Here is a 21697-nt window from a genome sequence, read left to right on the forward strand (position 1 = left end):
AACATCAGCTGCACAGGAAAGAGGAAAACACAGCAGAGGAACTACATCATTAAAATCTCATTGAGGAGTCATTCATCCATTTAGATTGAAATCTTATGCCACTATCTAATCATAGACGGCTGCAGGACGGCATGATGTGACATTCAGTCAACAGAGGAAAGACAAAGACATCCTGTACCAACTAGGACTAAATCAGAAAACACTGATGCCGATCAAAACATCGCTATTAAATACAGTATGTCGCATACATCTGTGAGTGCCAGAAAGTCAATACACAAACAGAGCAAACACTTGGCCAATGTCTTATGTTCATAACTAACATTACCTGAAGAATATCTAGTCTTACAACAGTTTCGCTTATTATAACTTGAACAGGAATAGCAGCTGAAATGAAAAAGAAAAGAGAAGAAAACAGCACGCCTGTGGAAACACTGAGAATGCAAATTGTTTCATTAGATAAGCATGTATCGCCTTAAACTCCCTTACAACCCAAAGAAAAGGTTTGATGCTCATTTAACTCATTAAATAATATAAGTCATGTTGTTTAAAGCAGTGTCTTTATGTCTCCATTCCAATGAGTATCATTGGAAAGAAACACTCAAGTTGTAGTATTTATTATATGCATCAGTAAGTCCACTGGGCTTTTATTCCTGATGTAAATATGGATGTTTGGTCAGCAGTGGCCACACCGAAGTGGCTTCCTCTCGAAAACAATCAGAAACAGTAAGCAAAGGATATAAAAGGGGCAAGAGAACAAGGTAAAAGTCGGGGATCAGATCTTGGAACGTCCCACAGGGCAAAGGCAATTTTCAGCTCTACTGAGCCAGCTCCACAACGGCTGAGTCCAAAAGACTGACAAAACTTATACATAACGCCAACTCTATTCTTTCATTCAACATAGCACTTCTGTTTGGACCTCATATCAGAGAATGCCATTAGTGGCTGCATCAGGTAAAATAATACTGAGCAGCAAAACTGAGGGCAATTTGCCATTATAATACATCAGTCCTCTTAAGAGCCAAATATACAGATGATTGATGAATCCAACATATCCCATTACAATCGATTATTCAAGCAGGTCTAAGCTATTCTGACTTCAAATAATGAATGAGGTACATTGTGACCCCACCTGTGAAACCCCGGCTAAAGTTGTGTTATCTAACTATGAGATTTAGCGTATAAAATGACAAAAATATGTATTTGTGAATATTGATGTAAATGACAGATCAAAAGCTAAGCCTTTAATATACAATACTTAGTTAGTTACAGTATAAAATACAGAAATTAATGATTTTATTGACACCACGCTTCTGCGCAAAAAATTTAACTTGGCTTGCCAAAACATTGACTTTGATAGTTTCTGTTTTCACTTTAGGCACAGAAACACATGATGATTTCTGAAAACAGACCACACTATTAAGTCGCCCGAGCGACAATCAGGTCAGTGCAAGGCATAAATATTGAAACTTTAGCCAAGTTCTTATTTTGGTGCAGATATTTTTTGTGTCATTTTCCAAAATTCCAGGAAAAGCTCATATGTTTTGTAGCTCAACTTTTGACAAGATAACCACCCAATTTTAAATACATTTTAAAGCTGCTACATGTAGAAATAAATCTGTTTTTGGATGCTGGGGCAACCCGGTACAATGACATGCTTTTTGGACATGTATAATTTCACAAGACTTTAAGACATTCCTTAAGAATCTCAGCTTTCACGTGGTGTATGACACATACTGTAGACAGGCAAATTATGGTCCAATTGTGATGCAGCATTAAATATAAGAATATATGTTTTAAATTGGAATTTTTCAAGATGGCGGTAAAATAGTGAACATAAATGATAAATACACATTTCATTTATGGCTTAAATAAAAATATGTAATTAAAAATTAACAAAACAGTTCTTATTTAAAATTGACTGTTATACATCATTGGTCTATTCTGTATATTTAATAGGGATCAGCTTATAATTGGTATTGGCAGATAAAAGCAAATTTTTACACTATTGGATTTCGGCCTTCAGGGGAGATTATATCCTGGCAATCAAAGGGAGGGGAAAAGCATTAGATCTCATATTGTGAGGTTATTTTGAATGGGTAAAAATGTTACTCACACAAATCCACTCCGCACGTTTGGGATTTCACAACATAATTTGAAAGTAGAACCATCAGTAGATCCGTGTAAATTTTTTGTTTTTAACGGATGAATGAAAGTCAGATATGATGACGAAGATTGTAACAAAATATAACTGAACCTTTAGTCAACGAATAAAAATAAGATGAAAATGTTAGGGAGGGACGATTGGAGAAGAGATCCAATCAGAACTACTCATTTTTTGGGACAAGTTGGGAAGAAATCCAATCAGAGTGAATCTTTGAGGATAGGTTGATCTATGTGGAAGTAGCAGAGCCATTTTAAAATTCTGCGGCAAAGTTTGTTTTTGTTACCCAGCTTTGGCTGATTTCAGTTGACTTCGCAAGTTAGCAACAAGCTAACGTTTTGCAGTGCACCCGGTCCGATGTCTCATTGACAACAAAAATGTCAAAGTTAACGTCTAATCTGGTCACACTTTAAATATGACATCAAGACTGCCTGTAAAGTCGACTCATCCACAAATACATGCAAAGGTAAACATACACGCTAAGGTTATTTTATAAGATAAACCACTATGTTTTCGCTAATCTTGAAATAACATAGAAATTAAAGGAATAGGCCTCTGAACTGTATTGATTGTACTGGATTGTCTGAATTAATACGGAGTATAAAAATATTCAATGTCCTCAAATTGAATAAAATGTGTAACGTTACTATTACAGTAGATGTTGTAGTGTTACATGACTTGACAAAGTGTGTGTGTCTGTCTGTGTGTGCATGTCATTTGGGAATGCATCTCTTTTTCAGGAACCATGTATATTTTTCAGGGAGAACAGGCCTTAGGTTTATTTATGTGAAATTATCTTTTGTGAAAATCCATGGTCAGGGTTTTTGACATTTAAGAATAAAATAAAATATGTGTTTTGTATAACAACCATAATCTGTGTCTGTCTTGCATATTTAAACCTTAATACCATTCCATAACAGACTGAGGATACTTCCAATGACTAAAAAACTTAAGATATTTAGTTGAATAAAACTAGACTAAAATAAAACTATTTCAGAATTTGGTGCCAAAATTAACATTGTGATAGACGTTGTCCTAAGTGACTGAATATTGGTATTGGCACAGAAATTTTGTAACGATCATCTCTAATATGCTGTAGTAATATTTTGTGTCATGCTGCCTTAGATGATAGCTGTCTTTGCAGGCAGTGGCAAGGCAGCTCACTTGGTTTTGAAACAGAACTAATGAGTATGTTTATCTGAATGTATTAAGCGTGCAGATAGCCTGTGGCCGGCAGTGATGTGTCGTGTTACTGATTCTTCCCCGTGGACACAATGCTCTCTGTCTGCATTGTTGCTGCTCGTCTCTTCTTAAAACACAGATTGCTGGACATGACCATTTTTACAGGGATTAGTTTGGCTTAGTGCTGTGGCTAATGCCATGATTAGGGCTTTCTGGCACTGAAGATAAGTGAATTTTCTCTGGTTATTCAGAGGCTGTACTGGGGGAAAGCAGCAAATAAGGCAACGTTTTAATGGAGAAAAGCAGAGTGAACCGCTGCTCGGCAAGACCGATAACCTCTTCCCTCTAATCACCATTACCGGACTCATATCTATTCAAATACTGTACACAGAAAGAGAAAGGGAGAGAGGGAGAATGGCATTAGGTTAATTTTGCCCACGAGCACAAGTATGGGAACGGTTCCTCTGCGCTAATCCTGCATTTAAAATACAAAGAGGGAGCCTGCAGTGGCTCTAACATTCCCAATGTGTTTTTCTTATATCTTCAGTGCAAAAAGATCTGAGCACAATGAGGTTAAAGAACCAACTCCAAATTTATACAACTTGCGTGTACTGTCATCCATGATTACATGTACAAAAAAAAAAACACAACACAACTTTTCCGTTACCGCTATAAAAACAAATAGGTTTTACAACCTAATGGCATTAAATAGCCAGTGGACTTTAATCATGAAACCAGACAAAAAGAAAATAAGACATTCATTTTGAGAGGAGCATTATGTACTGTAATCATACCAATCAACGCAAAGACGTCCTTCACCTCTGTCCTGTCTCTCCCCTTCGCCCACTCTCAGCTGGTATCCATCCCAGTTAAGGGGTGGAGCATGGAGTCCTCCATTCGGACAGCATGCCAAATATGCTTTATTTAAAATCTGATTAACTTACATGTTAATGCGAACCCCTAAAAGAAAAATTCACCCAAAAATGAAAATTCTGTAATCATTTGCTCACCATGTTGTTCTAAATCTACATGAGTTTCTTAATTCTGCTGAATACAAAAAATATTTAAATACGTGACCACAGCTGACGACACACGGACATCCATACAGTAATAGGAAAAAATACTGTGTGCGTGCAGAGACGAAACCGTCACAATGCAAAAACTCATGGTAAACTATCTACATTAAATAAAATTGCATAGTTTTCCTTTTCTTTTTCTGTATAAAAGGGAAAGAGACAGAGCTGTGCGTGCTTCTGAAGCAGAAGTTAAAAAAGCTGCAGACTCTTTAAAGTTCGAGCGTGCTTCAGATTTCCCTTTCGCTTAATTTAACCAGCTTTATAATACACGTTGACAACTCTTTACATTTTAATGACTGATACTCCCTCTGAAATGAGACGTACGTGTCGTGTTTTATAACAAGTCATCATAAATACACTCGCTTTGTGCACAGCAAGATTTTGAATCACATTAAACGGCGCACTGAAACCTGATGAACCTACTCGATATCAATCACTTCTTTATAGTCGACCATAAACTTTTAAAGAAACATTATTCTGAAAAGCCACACAGAATTTTTGTAAAGTTTAAAAACAGCTGGGAGGAAACAACGAGATTTGTTTCGGGTAAAGTTTAACAGGTTTTTCACTCACATGAAGACGCCATCATTATGACGGGTCAAATGTCAGATTTCCCTCTACTGCAGACTTTGTCCGGTTAATGTTTATCCTTGTGTGAGTCAACTGAGTTATTTTTGATAGCAAATCCGGATTATAATATTATCATCAGTTGTTGTTGTAACACACGTCATTAGTTTAGCGCGCTTTCTGCTCACAAGACCGCCCGCAGCGCGCACGCGCTCTAGAGGCAATTTTGTGCTTAAAATAAATAAATAAAGACAGTAATGTTTGTAAGTTAAATTAATTAAATAAAGACCGTTATCTTTGTATCTTATTAAAATGCTTAGCGCTGTACCTGTTTTGACATTTCACAGTTAATAATAAAATAATAAACTGTTTTCATTTGTATTAATTATTATCCGTGCAGTTAATTATATTACTATCACATAAATGTTTGTCTTTGCACTGAATCCCATATGTTCATCAATCGAAATCATTTGTTAAATATTAAATCAGTATTTCTTTTTCTCTCTCATGCAGGTGCCTGAAATCACAAGTCCTGCCTATAGGAAACAGACCAGCTGTACCCGTGTCCGGACACCATGGATACAATAAACTTCACCTTCTGGAATGCATCTGATGGCAACGAGACGACAGAGACAGTGGACGAGAGTCCATATAAGACAGTGGAGGTGGTGTTCATTGTACTGGTGGCCGGCTCACTTAGTCTGGTCACTGTGATCGGGAACATTCTGGTCATGCTCTCCATCAAAGTGAACAGAAGCCTGCAGACTGTCAACAACTACTTCCTGTTTAGCCTGGCCTGTGCTGACCTCATCATTGGCCTCTGCTCTATGAACTTGTATACAGTCTACATTGTAATTGGATACTGGCCACTTGGGCCTGTTGTGTGTGATTTGTGGTTAGCGTTGGACTATGTGGTGAGCAACGCTTCAGTCATGAACCTTTTGATTATCAGCTTTGATCGTTACTTTTGTGTCACCAAGCCGCTAAGCTACCCAGTAAAGAGGACGACCAAAATGGCGGGGATGATGATTGCTGCCGCCTGGGTGTTGTCCTTTATCCTCTGGGCCCCAGCCATCCTGTTCTGGCAGTTTATCGTCGGTGGGCGAACAGTGCCAGAGAAAGAGTGCTACATTCAGTTCTTTTCGAACGCGGCGGTCACGTTCGGCACGGCCATAGCCGCTTTTTACCTACCGGTCATCATTATGATGGTGCTGTACTGGCAGATCTCCCGGGCCAGTAAGAGCCGTGTCAAGAAAGACAACCGGAAGCCGTCGGGCGCCATCCCCGACGTTGCTTCTCCGAGTCAGACTCGCGAAAACACCACCAACAAACCTACCAACAACAACGTGCCGGCCGAGGAAGCGGATCGAGGTCAGACCCAGATCACAGATGACGCGGCCAACCAGCACGACGCCAAACTTCAGAACGGCAAAGCACCGTCTACTGCCAGCGGAGAAGTGGAAGCGGAGGAGGCAGTAGGAGGTAACTGCATTCCCGCGGAGGAGAAAGAAAGCTCCAACGATTCCACCTCAGGCAGCGGAGCCATAACGAATCAAAAAGATGAAGCGGCACTGTCTACAGCCAATGACGGCCAGGCTCCCGTCAGGCACCGCGCCAAGCCTGGAGGTTCCAAACTTACTTGCATCAAGATCATCACCAAATCGCCCAAAGGAGATTGTTACGCTCCCTCGAATGCGACAGTGGAGATCGTTCCAGCAACCGAGAGGCAGAACCACGTGGCGAGGAAGATCGTTAAGATGACCAAGCAGCCGCCCAAGAAGAAAAAAGCGCCGTCCTCTCGGGAAAAGAAGGTGACGCGCACCATCATGGCCATCCTGGTGGCGTTTGTGGCTACGTGGACGCCCTACAATGTGATGGTCCTCATTAATACCTTCTGCTCCAGCTGTATTCCCAACACGGTGTGGACCATTGGATACTGGCTCTGTTACATCAACAGCACCATCAACCCCGCCTGCTACGCCCTGTGCAACATCACCTTCAAAAAGACATTCAAACAACTGCTGCTCTGTCAGTATAAAAATATACGCTCCACTCGATGAGCAGCAGTGTATGTGTGTGCGTTTGCATGCATGTATTTCTATATTTTACATGTGTGTTTTGTGAAAAAGGTATGTGTGACTGTGTGTATACGTGAAAACGAATGATCGTGTGACTGTCCGAAGGCTTGTTCCCATCGACAACGGCTGGAAGTCACAGAGTCTCGTAGGTAGCCGCGATATGCAGCTGTATAAATCCCACCGTAGTCCGTGCATCATGTGCCTGCTCATTTACATAAAGCTGAACTCTGCTCAATTTTCTCACATCGCTGGTATGTCAGTGTCAATTGCCAGCTCTCATTGAAAATGAGTGACTTCCAGCCGCTGCAAATCGCTGTTAGTGTGAACGGCCATTAAAGAGTGAGATTGAAAAGTGAATCTACCCCACAACTCTGCAAAATTTCTCCAGACCCGTCATTCACAAAGTTTTACGAATCCCCAGATCCTTGTTTGGTGAATCTCATTACGCTTTCAGTTACCAATAAGGCTGGAATACGCTCAGCTCCATTTAACACAGTTTAAAAATTGGGTTTATACCCAGTCGACAGATTTTCTTTTGAAACCACTGCAGAAACACAAAAGTCTGGGCCTGTTATGTGTGTGTGCGTGTGTGTGTGTGTTCATTGTTTTTTTATAGATAATATTATTGTAGCACTTTACACACATAGATGTGATGCATGTCTCAAAAGAAGGAAATGAACTGCTCAACTATTTGATTCATTGCTAAAATGACAAATAATTCAGTTGGTCAGATTAGAGTCTGTACTATACAGTAATACACAAATAAGGGACACAGGGCTGACTGAAGATCCAAACCAAATGTGTTTGAGCTTCAGTATAAAATCATTACCTGTATATAAGTGTACAGTACATAATGACGTAGTGTATTTGTGTTGAGTGTGTGCTAGCATGCTGAATGATGTCGGAGAGGTTGATTTGAATAGAATGTCTGTTGAAGCTCATTTATAGTCATTTCACTTCTGTACTGATGTATTTCACAATATTTTACAATATAAATGTGAGATGAAAAGTATCTGATGCATCACAGAAGAGAGGCATGTGTGAATTAGTACTTAAAAAAAAATGTAAAAAGACATTTTTATTTTGGAATAACGTGCACTAATAAATCCTGCACAAAATGACAGGAACGATTTTCAGTTTGACATTGACTTAAAGTTTGGATCAAATGGAGTGTTGCGACAGGTAGCCGGTGCCGGGTGTGTGTGTGTGTGTGTTCTCTCAGAGAGCAACGAGAGATGTGGAGAGGCTCTCGGCTGTCCCGTATGTTAAAGTGGATGAGTTTTGAGTGCTCGGGGGCTCTGGGGATGCAAATCTAAACCTTTTAAAGTGAGCAGACATGCAGGATAAAGAGGCTCTCACAGACACGCACACATTAGCATCCAGCTCACCTCTGCTTTGCATTTACACAAAACAGTTCACTCGTGGCTGAGCTGAAAAATGAAAACACCAGCCACATACAGAGCGAAAAGTGTGGTAATTTACATCTAATACTCCATAGTTAGTGGCCAAACCGTAAAACACCTCTCAGAGTTCTTATTAAAAGGCCAAACGATTTTTGGCTCATTGTAAATGACATGAGACGCTGAAAACGTACCCTTTTGTGTAGTCTGCGTACACGTGCCGCTCTAATGACCCGATCATACTCTGATCTCTCACTTCATGATGTGCCTGCAGGCGCTTTGTTTGTTTTGGGAATTTTGCTCCTGTCTCCCAAAGCTGTTTGTGTATGTTTGTGTATGCACGCGTGTGTGTGTGTGTTTGTGTGATTGATCACCCCGGAAAGGGGTTTAAACTAAATCACAGGTTTTGGCCTTGTGAATTTAAAGGGCTAAAGTATATAAGCTTTCTCATCTCATCACGAGCCACTGTGTCACCATACGTCAGTTTTGATTCATTAAAATCAGACATACAGAATCCTGCCTAAAGCAGAAGATTATGGGATCAATCAATCCGTTGATCAGAGACGTGCAGCTCAGACATGACAGTGATGAATGTTGAGGGAATACTGTAGATCTCAAGCCGAGAGATGAGCTTTGATGTCTTGTTTGTTTAGGGGATGCTCTTGTACTTTCTGCGGTTGATGATTACTGTAATTCTGAAACTGAAATCTACAAATGTTCAGAGTCTCACGTGGTTAAAGACACTTACATCAATGTACAGTGGTAACCATAGTTTTTGCAAAAATACCAAATATGCTACAATTATTTTTTGTGGAATCATAATGATTAACCATAAAACAATAAATAAAGCAACTTTTTCAAAAGCTGTCAGAGTGTTAATAATACATTGCCTCTGTTTTACCATATAGCAGTTCATATCTCCACACTTCTCAAGGGTAAATCTGAGCACATTGTTTCAGATCTTGTTTGAGATGTGTGAGATCATTGGAGATGTATTTTGCCGGAGACAAAGCACTAGACTTAAAGGTTTTCATTTGCTCTCATTTTTTGTCTTATTGTTATCTAATATGAGAAACAATTGAGGTATTACTGTAAAGTGTTCTTATTTGGGATTTTTCTTTCCTTTGTAAATTATTCTTGATATTTTGGTGGTTACCAATGTACATTTTTGTAAGTGGATGAATCCTTATTTTTTCTTGCATTATCATATTTTTCTTTCAGCTCTATAACCAAAACTTTTAAAGTAGTATTGTTATAGAGGTGATTCACATAATGTTGTCACTGCTCTCTCTGTGTGTGCGTGCGTGTGTGTGTGTGTGTGTGTGCGTGTCAGAGTATAACATGCACAGCGATATTATTCTTTGATTAAAGTATTACTGCTGTGTCCACATTTACATATATTCAAAAAAGTACAGTACAAAAGTCTTAGGCCACCATTAGATTTGTTGTTTATGTTTATGGTATAATGATGACCTTATAAATATTTCTCAGTCTCTTTATTTGAATACAAACTGAAAATACTTGAAATTTATAACAAAAAGAAAAGAAATTCTCTCCTTACACTTGCGCAATAACCAGCACACTGTAAAAAATACTTTGCTGCCTTAAAATCAACCTGGATTTACAAGTCATTTTAACATACTATTATTTATATTGACTAGATATGAGTTGTTATAACTACAGGTACGTTGTTATAACTAATAAAATTAAGTTGACTTTTCTCAACTATATTTTATAAGTTGTGACAACTCATCTCTGTTGACATGACTTGTAAATCTGAGTTGATTTAACAAAAAATTTTAAGGCAGCAAGTATTTTTTACAGTGCAGGATCTCTTAAACCGAAATGAAATGAAATCCTAATTTCTATTTCTAATGCGATTAAGCACTTCAGTCTCCTCAAAAAAGTTCAAGATGTGTTTAGTGCCAAGAGAGGTCCCATGAAATACTGAGGTGTATAATACTTACGTATTTTAGTTACATTTTCCAAGCATCTGTGCTTTATCAGAGTGTTTGTCTTGGGAAAAAAATTACTTTTTTTACTAAAAAATGTTCACTACATTCTAAAGCATAGAATCATACTGTGTATTCATAATATATTGCATATTAAAGTTGATTTAATGCCTTATTACATAAAAATTGTGTACTTTTACTTTCTTGAGTAAAAGTACGAAAATATTTTTTACTTAAGTAAAAGTACAAAAAAATTACTAGATGTTTAATGTACTTAAATATTAAATATAAACCAAAAACGTGAAATTATGAAATGTAGTGGAGTAAAAATGATGATAATATGTTTTGGAATGTATGTTTTCCAAAGAAAAACACTAATAAAATACGAATAATTGAAAATGTACTTTTATGTAGAAAGTAAAAATACTTAAGTACTCTGCTTTTACCTGAAGACATTTCTTTTTTCCAAATATTGTTTTGAAATGTTTCCTGTATTTTCTGTTTGTATCTTGCAAAAAATAAATATGGATGAACATTAAAACCTCTACACTGCTAAAACAGCTGGTGGTGGCCTAAGACTATTTAAGTGGCAGCAGTGTGAAGGTCATGCATGGGGTTCAATTCCCTTGGTTACTGATAAAAATGCAAAGTCATTTTAGATAAGTGTCTGCCAAAAGTATAAAGGCTTTTCTTTATGAAATATACTTGTTTAAAATTAAACATCATCTTATCTGGATGTAGAACTAATGCTTTAGTGTTGTGATGAAGTCCTTTACACTTCAGATGAGGGATTGTCATCTGGTACGGAGCATGTATGTGTTTAATCTCTCTGTGATGGAGGTCAGAGGTGGTGACAGATGCCCGCTGGTGTTGTGCTATTAGCTACATGTAAGAGAGATAATGCAGGTGTCAGATTAAGTGTTCAGAAAGAGATCTGGGAGTTAAACACCCTCTCCTCTGACCCCATCCTTACATGGAGAGACACTCATCTAATACACTCGCTCTGTTCTTCACATAGCGATAAGAAGATACAGAGACACTGTTAGATTTACAAAGCACAGCAGGTCTATAAGCTTCATGAGGTCACTGCTATGTGTGGTCTACATCAAAAGTCTACTTATAAAGGTTATTTATAGGTTTATTTAAGTATTGTACCACCACAAGCATGTACTATTGTGTTTACTGCACTAAATCTGAAAGTAAAACAACAACCCCTATCACGGTGTAAACTCCATTTATTATTTACACAATATCTTTTGATGTTCTAAAAGTTATTTTTTTCCAAAGATGTTCCTGACATCTGTGAGATATGAGCACAGACGTCTGTGTATGTTTTACTCTACACACACACATGCTATATCTGATTGGTTGTGTGTACTGTGATGTTCAGGGAGCTCATCTCATCTTCATCCCACCACCATCATCATCATCCTCTTGAGTAAGCTGACAGCACAATTTATACAAAAAGGGCTTGAGTGTGTTTTCAGATCTGTTACTGAGTTTATTTAATGAAGTTATTTCAGTGTTCTTTTTTTTAAGCTGACGTGGGTGTATTGTTTTATTTGAAAGTATCACACGAGAAAGATTTATGATTTATTGTGGGGGTTTGCGTGTCTAGCGCTTGTTATAAGTTTAGCTGTAAATATTTCTTTCTTTTAAAAACTTTTTGTCTGTGAGCACAAACACTTAAAAGTATTTGCTTTGTGTGTGTATGTGTGTGCGCTTGTGCGTGCATGTGTGTGTGTGTGTGTGTGTGTGTGTGTGTGTGTGTGTTTCAATGTTTGTGGTGTGTGTGTGCTGGTCACACATGTTGTCTATGTGAAATTTGTAGTCTCATGACCCAGACATCAGTGCAGAAATACAGCACATACTTACAGTACTTATGTATTTATACGTATCATTCCAGGAGTGTCTAAATAGTATGTGTGTGTATATTTGTGTGGGGGGGTTGTGTGCAAATTTGGAGACGTGTGTAAGAAATGTCGTATGTTGGAGGTCATCAGAGCGGCTGACAAAGACACAAAACTATCCAATGATCACTAAAAACAGATAAACAATATACAAACCATAAAAAATTTCCAATATAAGAAATACTACAGTCCCAATGAGTAGCCTTTATCAAACAATAGTCATATTTTTACTATAATCTTTTATCAATATGTAAATATAAGTGGAAAGTTTGATCTGATTAGAATTTTTAAAGAACCAAGCCATACATTACACCAAGAGAGAAAGCAGACAGACGACAGTGTGAAAAAATCACTTTAACTTGTTGGTGGCCATAGCAACTAAACCAGAATTCTTCACACGTTTGACTTTAAAGTTGGTGTATTTTTTTTTCCTTTTTGGCTCATTAATGGTGAATTGAGGATGACAGAGTTAACGTGCTTCGGGCCAGAAACCGACTCTTCTCAAGTATGTGAATACAGAGAGAAACGCTTGACCACCACATCTCAAGGAAAATGTTTAACATTTGCCCTTGTGTGTCTGTGACGGTAAAAAACTCAATTCTCTGGGGCATGACAGAGTTTCCTTCAAATATCTGTGGCAATAAAAGATGTGTTGTTATTTAGGTAACATCCCTACCTATGTCATATTACTAACTTGATCAGGATAAAGTACTGCTGCTAGAAAGCAGTTTACACTCATACTGTATATGTTATAGTGCCAAATGCAGCAATGCATGTATTTGTGTTGAGATATGAGGTGTGAAACACATTGCGTAGTGTATGTTTCACACAAACGGGCCGTGCACTGACTGTTGTGCAAAGAATTAAAACAATTATTTTTAAAGCTGAACTACTTTTATTTGACAAGCTCATGGTGCAGGATGCTGAAAACAGTGAGACGTGTTACATCGGCCAAAGACATCTGTCTGTACATAGAGCAACAATTTAAAAACCAGCACAGGCAGAAGAGATGAATGCGTTCTGACCTGCCTCACACGAGCTGTTGGTTTTATCAGTATACCAAAAATATATGATTTTTTCAGCTGGACTTTGGGTTACGGGGCACAGGCTGGTGAAATTGTACAGTATATATACATATACATACACCCAGATGGGGGCACGTGGGAGGCCGGTGTAAATAATATTGTTTATTTTTCATTGCTACGCGTGTCATGTGATTTTTATTCACTGTAAGTTGTGACTTCCAAACAGTAGATGTGTGCTTTGTCATCATCTTAATATTTGTATTATAATATATAGTGGACATTCTATGTGTAGCACAGATGAAGTGTAAATACATGTGTTTAATAATAAATATGAATGTTCTTGATCTTTATTAGGGCAACGGTCGAAACGGCATTCTGGATTGTTGATAATTGATGCGATAAAATGGTAACAAATTGTGTTTATAAGATTTGCTGTATTGTGCCAAATACTTTTGGAGAAGAATTCTAGCAAATAAAGATGTTAATGATGAATCACCCTGTCTGTATTATTTCAGTCAATAAAAGAGCAACACAACTGCACACAAATGCAAAATAATGTTCATTTATAGACCGACTGAGTAAAAGAATGAATAATGAGAGGTTTTATTCACTAGGACATTCTTCCATTAAGATAAATCCATAAGAAATCAATTATGCATATTTCATATGAGTTTAACTTGATTAACTGTGTGTTACAGCAGAAGACGTTCAGCTCGCAGTATTGGGGAAAGTTACTTTTAAAAGTAATGCATTACAATAGTAAGTTACTCCCAAAAAAGTAACTTATTGCATTACTTTTCGTTGAAGGTAATTCTTACATTACTTTTAGTTACTTTTGCGTTTCTTGGCTGATACTGTTCGAGCTCCGGACTCCCATCTCAGTTTCTGACTCAAACTGTTCCCACACAGGTGTGTACGCATAGAGTGCATAATGTGACTATGTTTAGCTTAATTCAGTACATAATTATTTTAAATCAAATTAATTAAACTAAAAAAGTAACTCAAATATTAATGTGTACATTTAAAAAGTAATGCGTTACTTTACTCGTTACTTCAGAAAAGTAATATTATTACGTAATGCACGTGACTTGTAATGCACTACCCCCAACACTGTCAGTTCGGTATATCAAAATCTAACTTTAACCCTTATTCCATATTACTATACTATTTCTTCTATAGCTGAAGTATGTAGTATTTTGTTCACAGTATGCACATTGTATGTAATCGTGTCATACCCTGAAGAATATTGAATCCAACAATGCAATGCATGTGAATTGACCTTCCGCTACCGGTGTGATGAACCAATAATAATTCATTACATCTGTCAATATTTATTTAAAACACACACAAAAGCCATATTTTATACAGCTATTTTATTTCCAAGATGGTTGTTAGATGTCGCTTACATTAAACTGGTGAGGTCATCACCAGTGGCAAAAAAAAAAACTTTATAAAGGGAATAATAACCACCGTTTCATTTAAACAGATCAGTGTACAGTGTGCCGTATTCAGTACATCACCTACAGTAGTATATTTCACTGCATAACAACTCAGTCTCATCACCCAGTTAACTATGAACTTTACTATCAGTAAAAAACAGTACTGTACAAGTCATGCATAGACTTGAAGTCATGAGGGATTAAAAGATTATAAGTTAAATAGTTAAATGTCCAGTCCTGATTTGATATTCCATAAGTTTAGTATAACATTACAATTTAAGCATAAGATTTTAGTAGATATTTTTTCATCTGTATGTCGTATTTGTTCAGCAAGATAAGACTATACAAGCTCTATGTATTGTCTACTCTACAGAAATAAAAATCTCTTTCCCTCATATAAAGGCAGGTGTGTACGGTATATATCCTGCATGAGGAGGTGTAACTTCTCCTCTTGTCTCCTCTAGTCTGTTGGGTTTCGATCCTTCTTTCCGTCCCGCTTTGGCTTCTGCTTCTGTGAGTCTGTAGATCAAGATGAACCCAGATTTAGGAGAAAATTATTATATTTATTCACATCAATTATGCCCTCATATAAATCGATCTTAAACAGTCCTAAATCTATAGTAATTTCTTGTTTTTTTCATTCACCTGAAATGATTTTATTGTTATATTATGTCTGTTAATCACCTCAGGAAAACTCATCAGAAATCGGAAATGATCCTTGACTTTAATTAACATATTAGATGAAAAGATAAAGAGAAGGTTAGTGTGAATCACCTGTTGATCAAACTCATTACATCAATTATCTCAAAAACACCATCTGTCTGCAGTCGTGTCTGTACCTGCCACAAATTTAACTCTTGAGTTTTCACACATGCCAATCAAAATACCTGAGAACTTTAACTTACATGACCGTATAGCAAAAATTATCTGTGCTGTGTTATATTGTATCTACATTAAGATCAGTTAGTCTTAATGCACATACATCCAACAAATTTCTGTTAGTATATCTTATGATTAATATAATCTTAATGACGTCAATATTTCAATTATGTAGGTGTGTGTGATGCTGGGGTGCACTTCATGATGTTGATATATATATATATAATTTTCCTGTTTTCTGCAAGTGTAACATAATTAAAAGTGACTTGACATAAGTAAGATGGATTAAACACACAATATTATACTTGCACTAGTTTATTTTTACTAATTATATGAAATATAATTTACCATATACAAGTACACCATATATCCAGTAAGTGTTTCTACATTTTACTCATACAGTGCACATTGTGTTAAATGTCATTACAATATAGAGGTGTGATATCAGAGAAAGCACAGGTCAGGTAGACACAGTCATAAAAATGTTTGTTTATTCACACCCACATGCACGCACACACATACACAGACACACACTTCCTTCACGTCAGCATCTTATAAACCGAATAGATCCGCTCATGACAAATATTCGAGAATTACCCTTTAATACAAGCCAAATCATCTCACATGACATTTAACAGACAGAAATGGGTTCGGGCTTCACATTATTGCAGTTTCATTCACATCTCTGGCGTTCGAGTCTTTGTCCGCGAATCCAGCCAATCAAAGCTTAAGAAAATCCCCCTGCTCAGCAATGTATTGTCTCATTGTGAATATGGGCGCGGGCGATGTGATGTTCCCTTGGCCTGCCGTACCGAGGGACGCGCGAGGTGAGATAGCCTTTAGCTGTTCTCCATCTCTCTGCTCATCCGTCTGTAACAGTGGCACCACCACAATCCCCTCTGCCTTTTCTCTTATCACCTCAAACAGACCCGGGTGACAACACCCATCTCACCCTGACGTTTGTGTGTTTCCGGTTTATCCATAGGGAATAGAGTTTCTAATCACCTCTGTCCTCTGTTTGCTGGCATGCTGAAAGGACACAGACGCACCTGTGTTACCCCTGCGATATCACACAAACACACCGTTACTGCTACGGCATACCCACAGACAAACGCTCTAGCTCACAGACTGCTCTTTCATAACTCGGGAGACTTTGCATGTAGTTTCAGATCAAAATTCAGCTTAAAATACTGATAAATTTGACAAACGCACAAGACCCATCAGATTCACTACAGAGACAAATCTATCTCCCATCTGTAACCTCATTCTCTGTCTTACCTTTTGGATCATATAACGGATGATTCATTCATTAGTGCAAATTATTTTACATAAAATACATTTTGTCTTTGCAATCTTTTACAAAAATGTAAAACTCTCTCCTAAAACAAGCCCCTTCTTCAGCCCCCACATACACGCACGCAAACACACACACACGTCCTATACGTTTCACCTTCCTGATGGATCTCAGACTGTTCGGTTTTATTCAGAAATTCACATTATGGTAATAAAACAGCTTGTGGATGCCATGACTCACTGACACCTGCTGTCTGCTGTCCACATCATCCAAACAAACTCCAATCACAACGCTTTAATTCTTTCAGAAACCTTTACTAATAAAGTGTATTTTTTTTTGTGTGTGTGTGTGTGTGTGTGTGTGTGTGCGTGCGTGCGTGCGTGTGTGTGCGTGTATGCATGCATGTGTGTGTGTGAATTTGTGGCTAAAAATAAATGGGAAACTTTCAGACTGAAAACTGATGTTTGTTATGATGCAAATACAAAAGGCATTGAAAATATATTATAAGGAGACTCTAATGTACAGGTATCCGCTTGTTAAGTTTCCAGGTCCAAACCTCCACTTATTTCAATAGAAGATATTATTTAAACAAATGTTTATGAGCATTATTTATTTATATCACACATTTAAGCTTAAATGCAGTCTCCAGGCTCAAGGAATCACTAACAGCAATATATTAATAATTCATAAAAAATCCTTATCCATGATTTCATGTCTGGTCAGCTCAGATTTTGTTATGGAGATAAAATTAGGATAGTGTGTTTTTGGTAGTTTTGCATTATGATTTTTTGTTATATCCCTATAGCATTTGAGATCGATTGGACCCGGAGGTCAGACTTAACAAGCAAATAGTGTGAAATGCACAGACTCTATAGCATTCAACACTGTAACTACATCTATACTACACTACACACTGACCAGACAAAACTGCCTTCAGCTATTACCACAAACACAAATTCATCAACATTTAATCTTTTGACAGGAAGAAAAGTGTGTGTGGATCAATATTTCTGTTTAACCTTTTAATCTCATCACTTCTACAGTTCAACTGTAGCTAAAAACACATAAATCTATTTTGTCACAAAGATGAAATGCATTCTTTACAACAACAGTGTTTTCTTCAAATCCGAGACCATAGATCACAATGGATAACTATAGAGATTGTATTTATTTCTATAACTTGTTTAAAATGAAATACTGGTTCACTGAATACTATGCACTATTATATAAATATAAAATTTTATTATATAAAAATGAAAATATTATAGCGTTTCCAGTATGCAATGAATTTAAACATGAATATACTTCATTCTTTATTTATTTTTATTGTGCTACTTAGCTGTATTTTTTAGTTATGAAGGCTTAAATCAAGACAAACCAACTGCAGTTTGATATTAGTTAAAAATTTAAAAACGTTATCTCGTATCTTCATTTGCACACTTATATCTGTACATTAACAGGATGCAATAATAACAGTGAGTTTAAATTGTTACAATTAAAATTATTCAACAGATGTTGAATTATTGGTAGGATAAAAGCCATCCCTACTCAAACCCTCAGCCTTACACAATAAATACTTAAATTTGTATTGAACTCTTACGGTCCTTTATTTCCACTTTTCAAAGCATTTCTTGATTTTTATTGAAAAAAAAATGCCTTTTTTTGGTGTGATATGTGAATAAGAAACAGCAGACGAGCAAGGTCAGCAAAAGGTGGATTCGAACCAGGGAAATTGCGTCAAAAGCCAGTTTCGTGAACCACATGCTTTACTATACACACCACTGAGGATGACGACCACTGTTATAAACTTTAGTTATCTGCACTTTTAAATAGACACTCCTAATGAATAAATATAAATTGTGTTGCATTTACAATCCTATGAAATCAGGGGTTGCTGCAGCACCCCCAGCACCCCTACTTCCTGTGCCCTTGCTTGTCACATGATTTTGCATGTTTATTTTAGTGAGTAGCTACCATAAATACCATAAATAAATGGTTTTTTAAAACATTTTTCATTTAGTTTTGTGTTAAATGGCTTTTAAAGCCTGATCAGATGAAGAGCAAAACATTTTACATTTAGCCTGCCTGGGAATTAAAGTTTAAGTTGATAGCAATGCATTATGGGATATGGTATAGAAGTGTGTTTTTCTTAAGACAGCTCATGTGCTCGAGAGACTCAACATAAGGTCACACCATCTAAAGCAATTTTTTACAAAAGTGTTAGATCAGAAAGGAGAGCTGTTAGTGTGTGTTTGTGTGTGTAGGCACCTTGCGGTTTGCTCTTGGGTTTTGCACAGGGTTTAGTAGCATTGACGGTGTTTGGACAGTTGGCGTCCATCAGCGCTCGCTTTAGCATACCGATGCGTGTCTTCATTCCTGTGCTGGAGTCACACTCACCCCATGCCTCAAACTCATATTTACATTCACCTGCCAAAGACAATGGCATGCACCACATAAATGCAAAGAAAAGTGTGCAAAACAAACAAGTATAAACAGCATGCATTGGTTTCAGGGCAATAAAATAAAATGTGTTGCAGTCACGGTGAATTTGTGAGAATATACATCAGTACATGACTCTATAAGTAACATAATAAACTTTATTGACTACAAGACATTATTTTCCTAGACAAAGATTTGAATCATTTTATTCTCATGAGACAAAATCGTTTTTTCATTAAAAATAAAATAAATTCACAGAATTTATTTATCTTCAGCTAATGAGAAGATGTATCACACTTAAGGCATTATTCTGTACGTCTCTAATTTATTTCTCTTCAAACTCATTCTTTAAACTTCTCTGAGCTCTTGCTTTCAGCCGGGTTGGATGCGGTTTAAACCGCTTCATTCAAGCACAAAATTGTCTCTAATGACATATTTAAAGCCAGAGAGAACGTAATTACATCCGGTGGCCCTCTGGTTAAATAGCCGCTGTCCTGAATGGAGTCCAGTGTGAAATATACAGAGACAAGACAGCAGAGTTTTAACACTGAACTACACTGACTCAAACGCCGAGTCTGAACTGCACGAGAGGAATCCTCAGTGAAAAAACATTTAGTCTGATCATGTTTTATTTATGATGTGAAGCCTGATGTTCTGGGGGTGTTAGAGTTTTCAGGGGAGAGAAAGTTCTGATGAGAAACACCCTACAGTTCCAATGTTTGTTGATAGTTTATGTGCATACCTACAAATCTCAAGGGACTGTAGCATATGCTTTCTCATACACACACACGCTTATTCTGCCAGCTTGTTTCTGGCTCTCAGAGCAGACGTGTCATTTCTGAGGACATAAATCTGTGAGTTTCTTTCTCGTGATGAACAGAGACGTGTGTGTGTGTGTAATGTGTGTATGTATAACTTGTGTGTGTGAGCGGATTTTCACCTCCAAACTGTTTTTTCCAGTTGCAGGGGATTTTGCAGCGCTGGGTTTTGATGGTCTGTTTGCAGTCATTGCCGGTGCGTGTGCCTTCTCTCGTGCCCAGACCGCAGTCACCCTCATTAGCCACACAGACACTCCACTGCCACTCACCACAATCTGATTTACGCTCCTTTTTACCTGTCAGAGCATCCACAAACATATTCACATGCTGAGTTCCACACCGCTGCAGTATTGATGATATGGAACCATGATGGTGATATGAAGCAGTGATGTGATAGAAAAGTGATGATGGTCAGGAGGACTGATGGTGATGTAAATCAGTGATGGTGCTGTAAAGCACTGATGATGATGAGAAGTGGTGATGATGATGTAAAACACTGATGGTGATGTTAATCAGTGATGGAGATGTTAAGCGGTGATGGTGATATGGAGTGGTGGTGGTGATATGGAGCTGTGTTGGTTATATAGAAAATTGAAAATGATCAGGAGGACTAATGGTGATCTAAATCAGTAATGGTGCTGTGAAGCACTGATGGTGATGTGAAGTGGTGATGATGATGTGAAGTGGTGTTGATGATGTAAAACACTGATGGTGATGTGAAGCAGTGATGGTGATATGGAGCTGTGATGGTCATATTGACAAGTGAAGATGGTCAGCAGGACTAATAATGATGTAAATCAGTGATGGTGCTGTGAAGCAGTGATGGTGATATGGAGCTGTGATGTGATAGAAAAGTGATGATGATCGGGAGGACTGATGGTGATGTAAATCAGTAATGGCGCTGTAAAGCACTGATGATGATGAGAAGCGGTGATGATGATGTAAAACACTGATGGTGATGTTAATCAGTGATGGTGATATGGAACTGTGATGGTTATATTGAAAAGTGAAGATGGTCAGCAGGACTAATGATGTAAATCAGTGATGGTGCTGTGGAGCACTGATGGTCATGTAAAACACCATTGGTGATGTGAAGCAGTGATGGTGATGTGAAGCGGTGATGATGATATAAAGCAGTAATGATTATGTAAATCACTGATGGTGCTGTGAAGCACTGATGGTGATGTAAAGCTGTAATGATGATGTAAATCAGTGATGGTGTTGTGAAGCACTGATGATGATGTAAAGTGGTAATGATGATGTAAATCAGTGATGGTATTGTGTAGCACTGATGGTGATGTAAAGTGGTAATGAAGAGGTAAATCAGTAACGATGATGTAAAACGGTGATGGTGATGTAAAGCAGTGATGGTGATGTAGAAGAGTGATGTTGATATAAAGCAGTGTTGGTGATGTAAAAGAGTGATGGTGATGTGAAGGGGTGATGGTGATGTAGAAGAGTGATGTTGATATAAAGC

General features: G+C 37.5%; 2 protein-coding genes across 3 annotated transcripts in view; one reads left to right on the forward strand and one right to left on the reverse strand.

Annotated features, from left to right (window-relative positions):
* chrm2a (cholinergic receptor, muscarinic 2a) overlaps positions 1 to 13838 on the forward strand; it is an 81026-nt gene extending 67188 nt beyond the window's left edge. Inside the window, exon 2 of the mRNA XM_065273418.2 lies at positions 5500 to 13838. Coding sequence (XP_065129490.1) covers positions 5562 to 7046 — 1485 coding nt within the window. The 5' untranslated portion in view covers positions 5500 to 5561 and the 3' untranslated portion in view covers positions 7047 to 13838. The remainder of the gene's footprint in view (positions 1 to 5499) is intronic.
* Positions 13839 to 14707: 869 nt separating this feature from the next.
* Positions 14708 to 21697, reverse strand: part of ptn (pleiotrophin) — a 30361-nt gene continuing 23371 nt past the window's right edge. For both annotated transcript variants that reach the window (XM_073813735.1, XM_073813740.1), the window contains 3 exons: positions 20343 to 20516; positions 19232 to 19390; positions 14708 to 15309 (listed from right to left, as the gene is read on the reverse strand). In XM_073813735.1, coding sequence (XP_073669836.1) covers positions 15251 to 15309; positions 19232 to 19390; positions 20343 to 20516 — 392 coding nt within the window. In that variant the 3' untranslated portion in view covers positions 14708 to 15250. The remainder of the gene's footprint in view (positions 15310 to 19231; positions 19391 to 20342; positions 20517 to 21697) is intronic.

The sequence above is a fragment of the Paramisgurnus dabryanus genome, chromosome 1 (genome assembly GCF_030506205.2).
Source record: "Paramisgurnus dabryanus chromosome 1, PD_genome_1.1, whole genome shotgun sequence".
Taxonomy (NCBI): Eukaryota; Metazoa; Chordata; class Actinopteri; order Cypriniformes; family Cobitidae; genus Paramisgurnus; species Paramisgurnus dabryanus.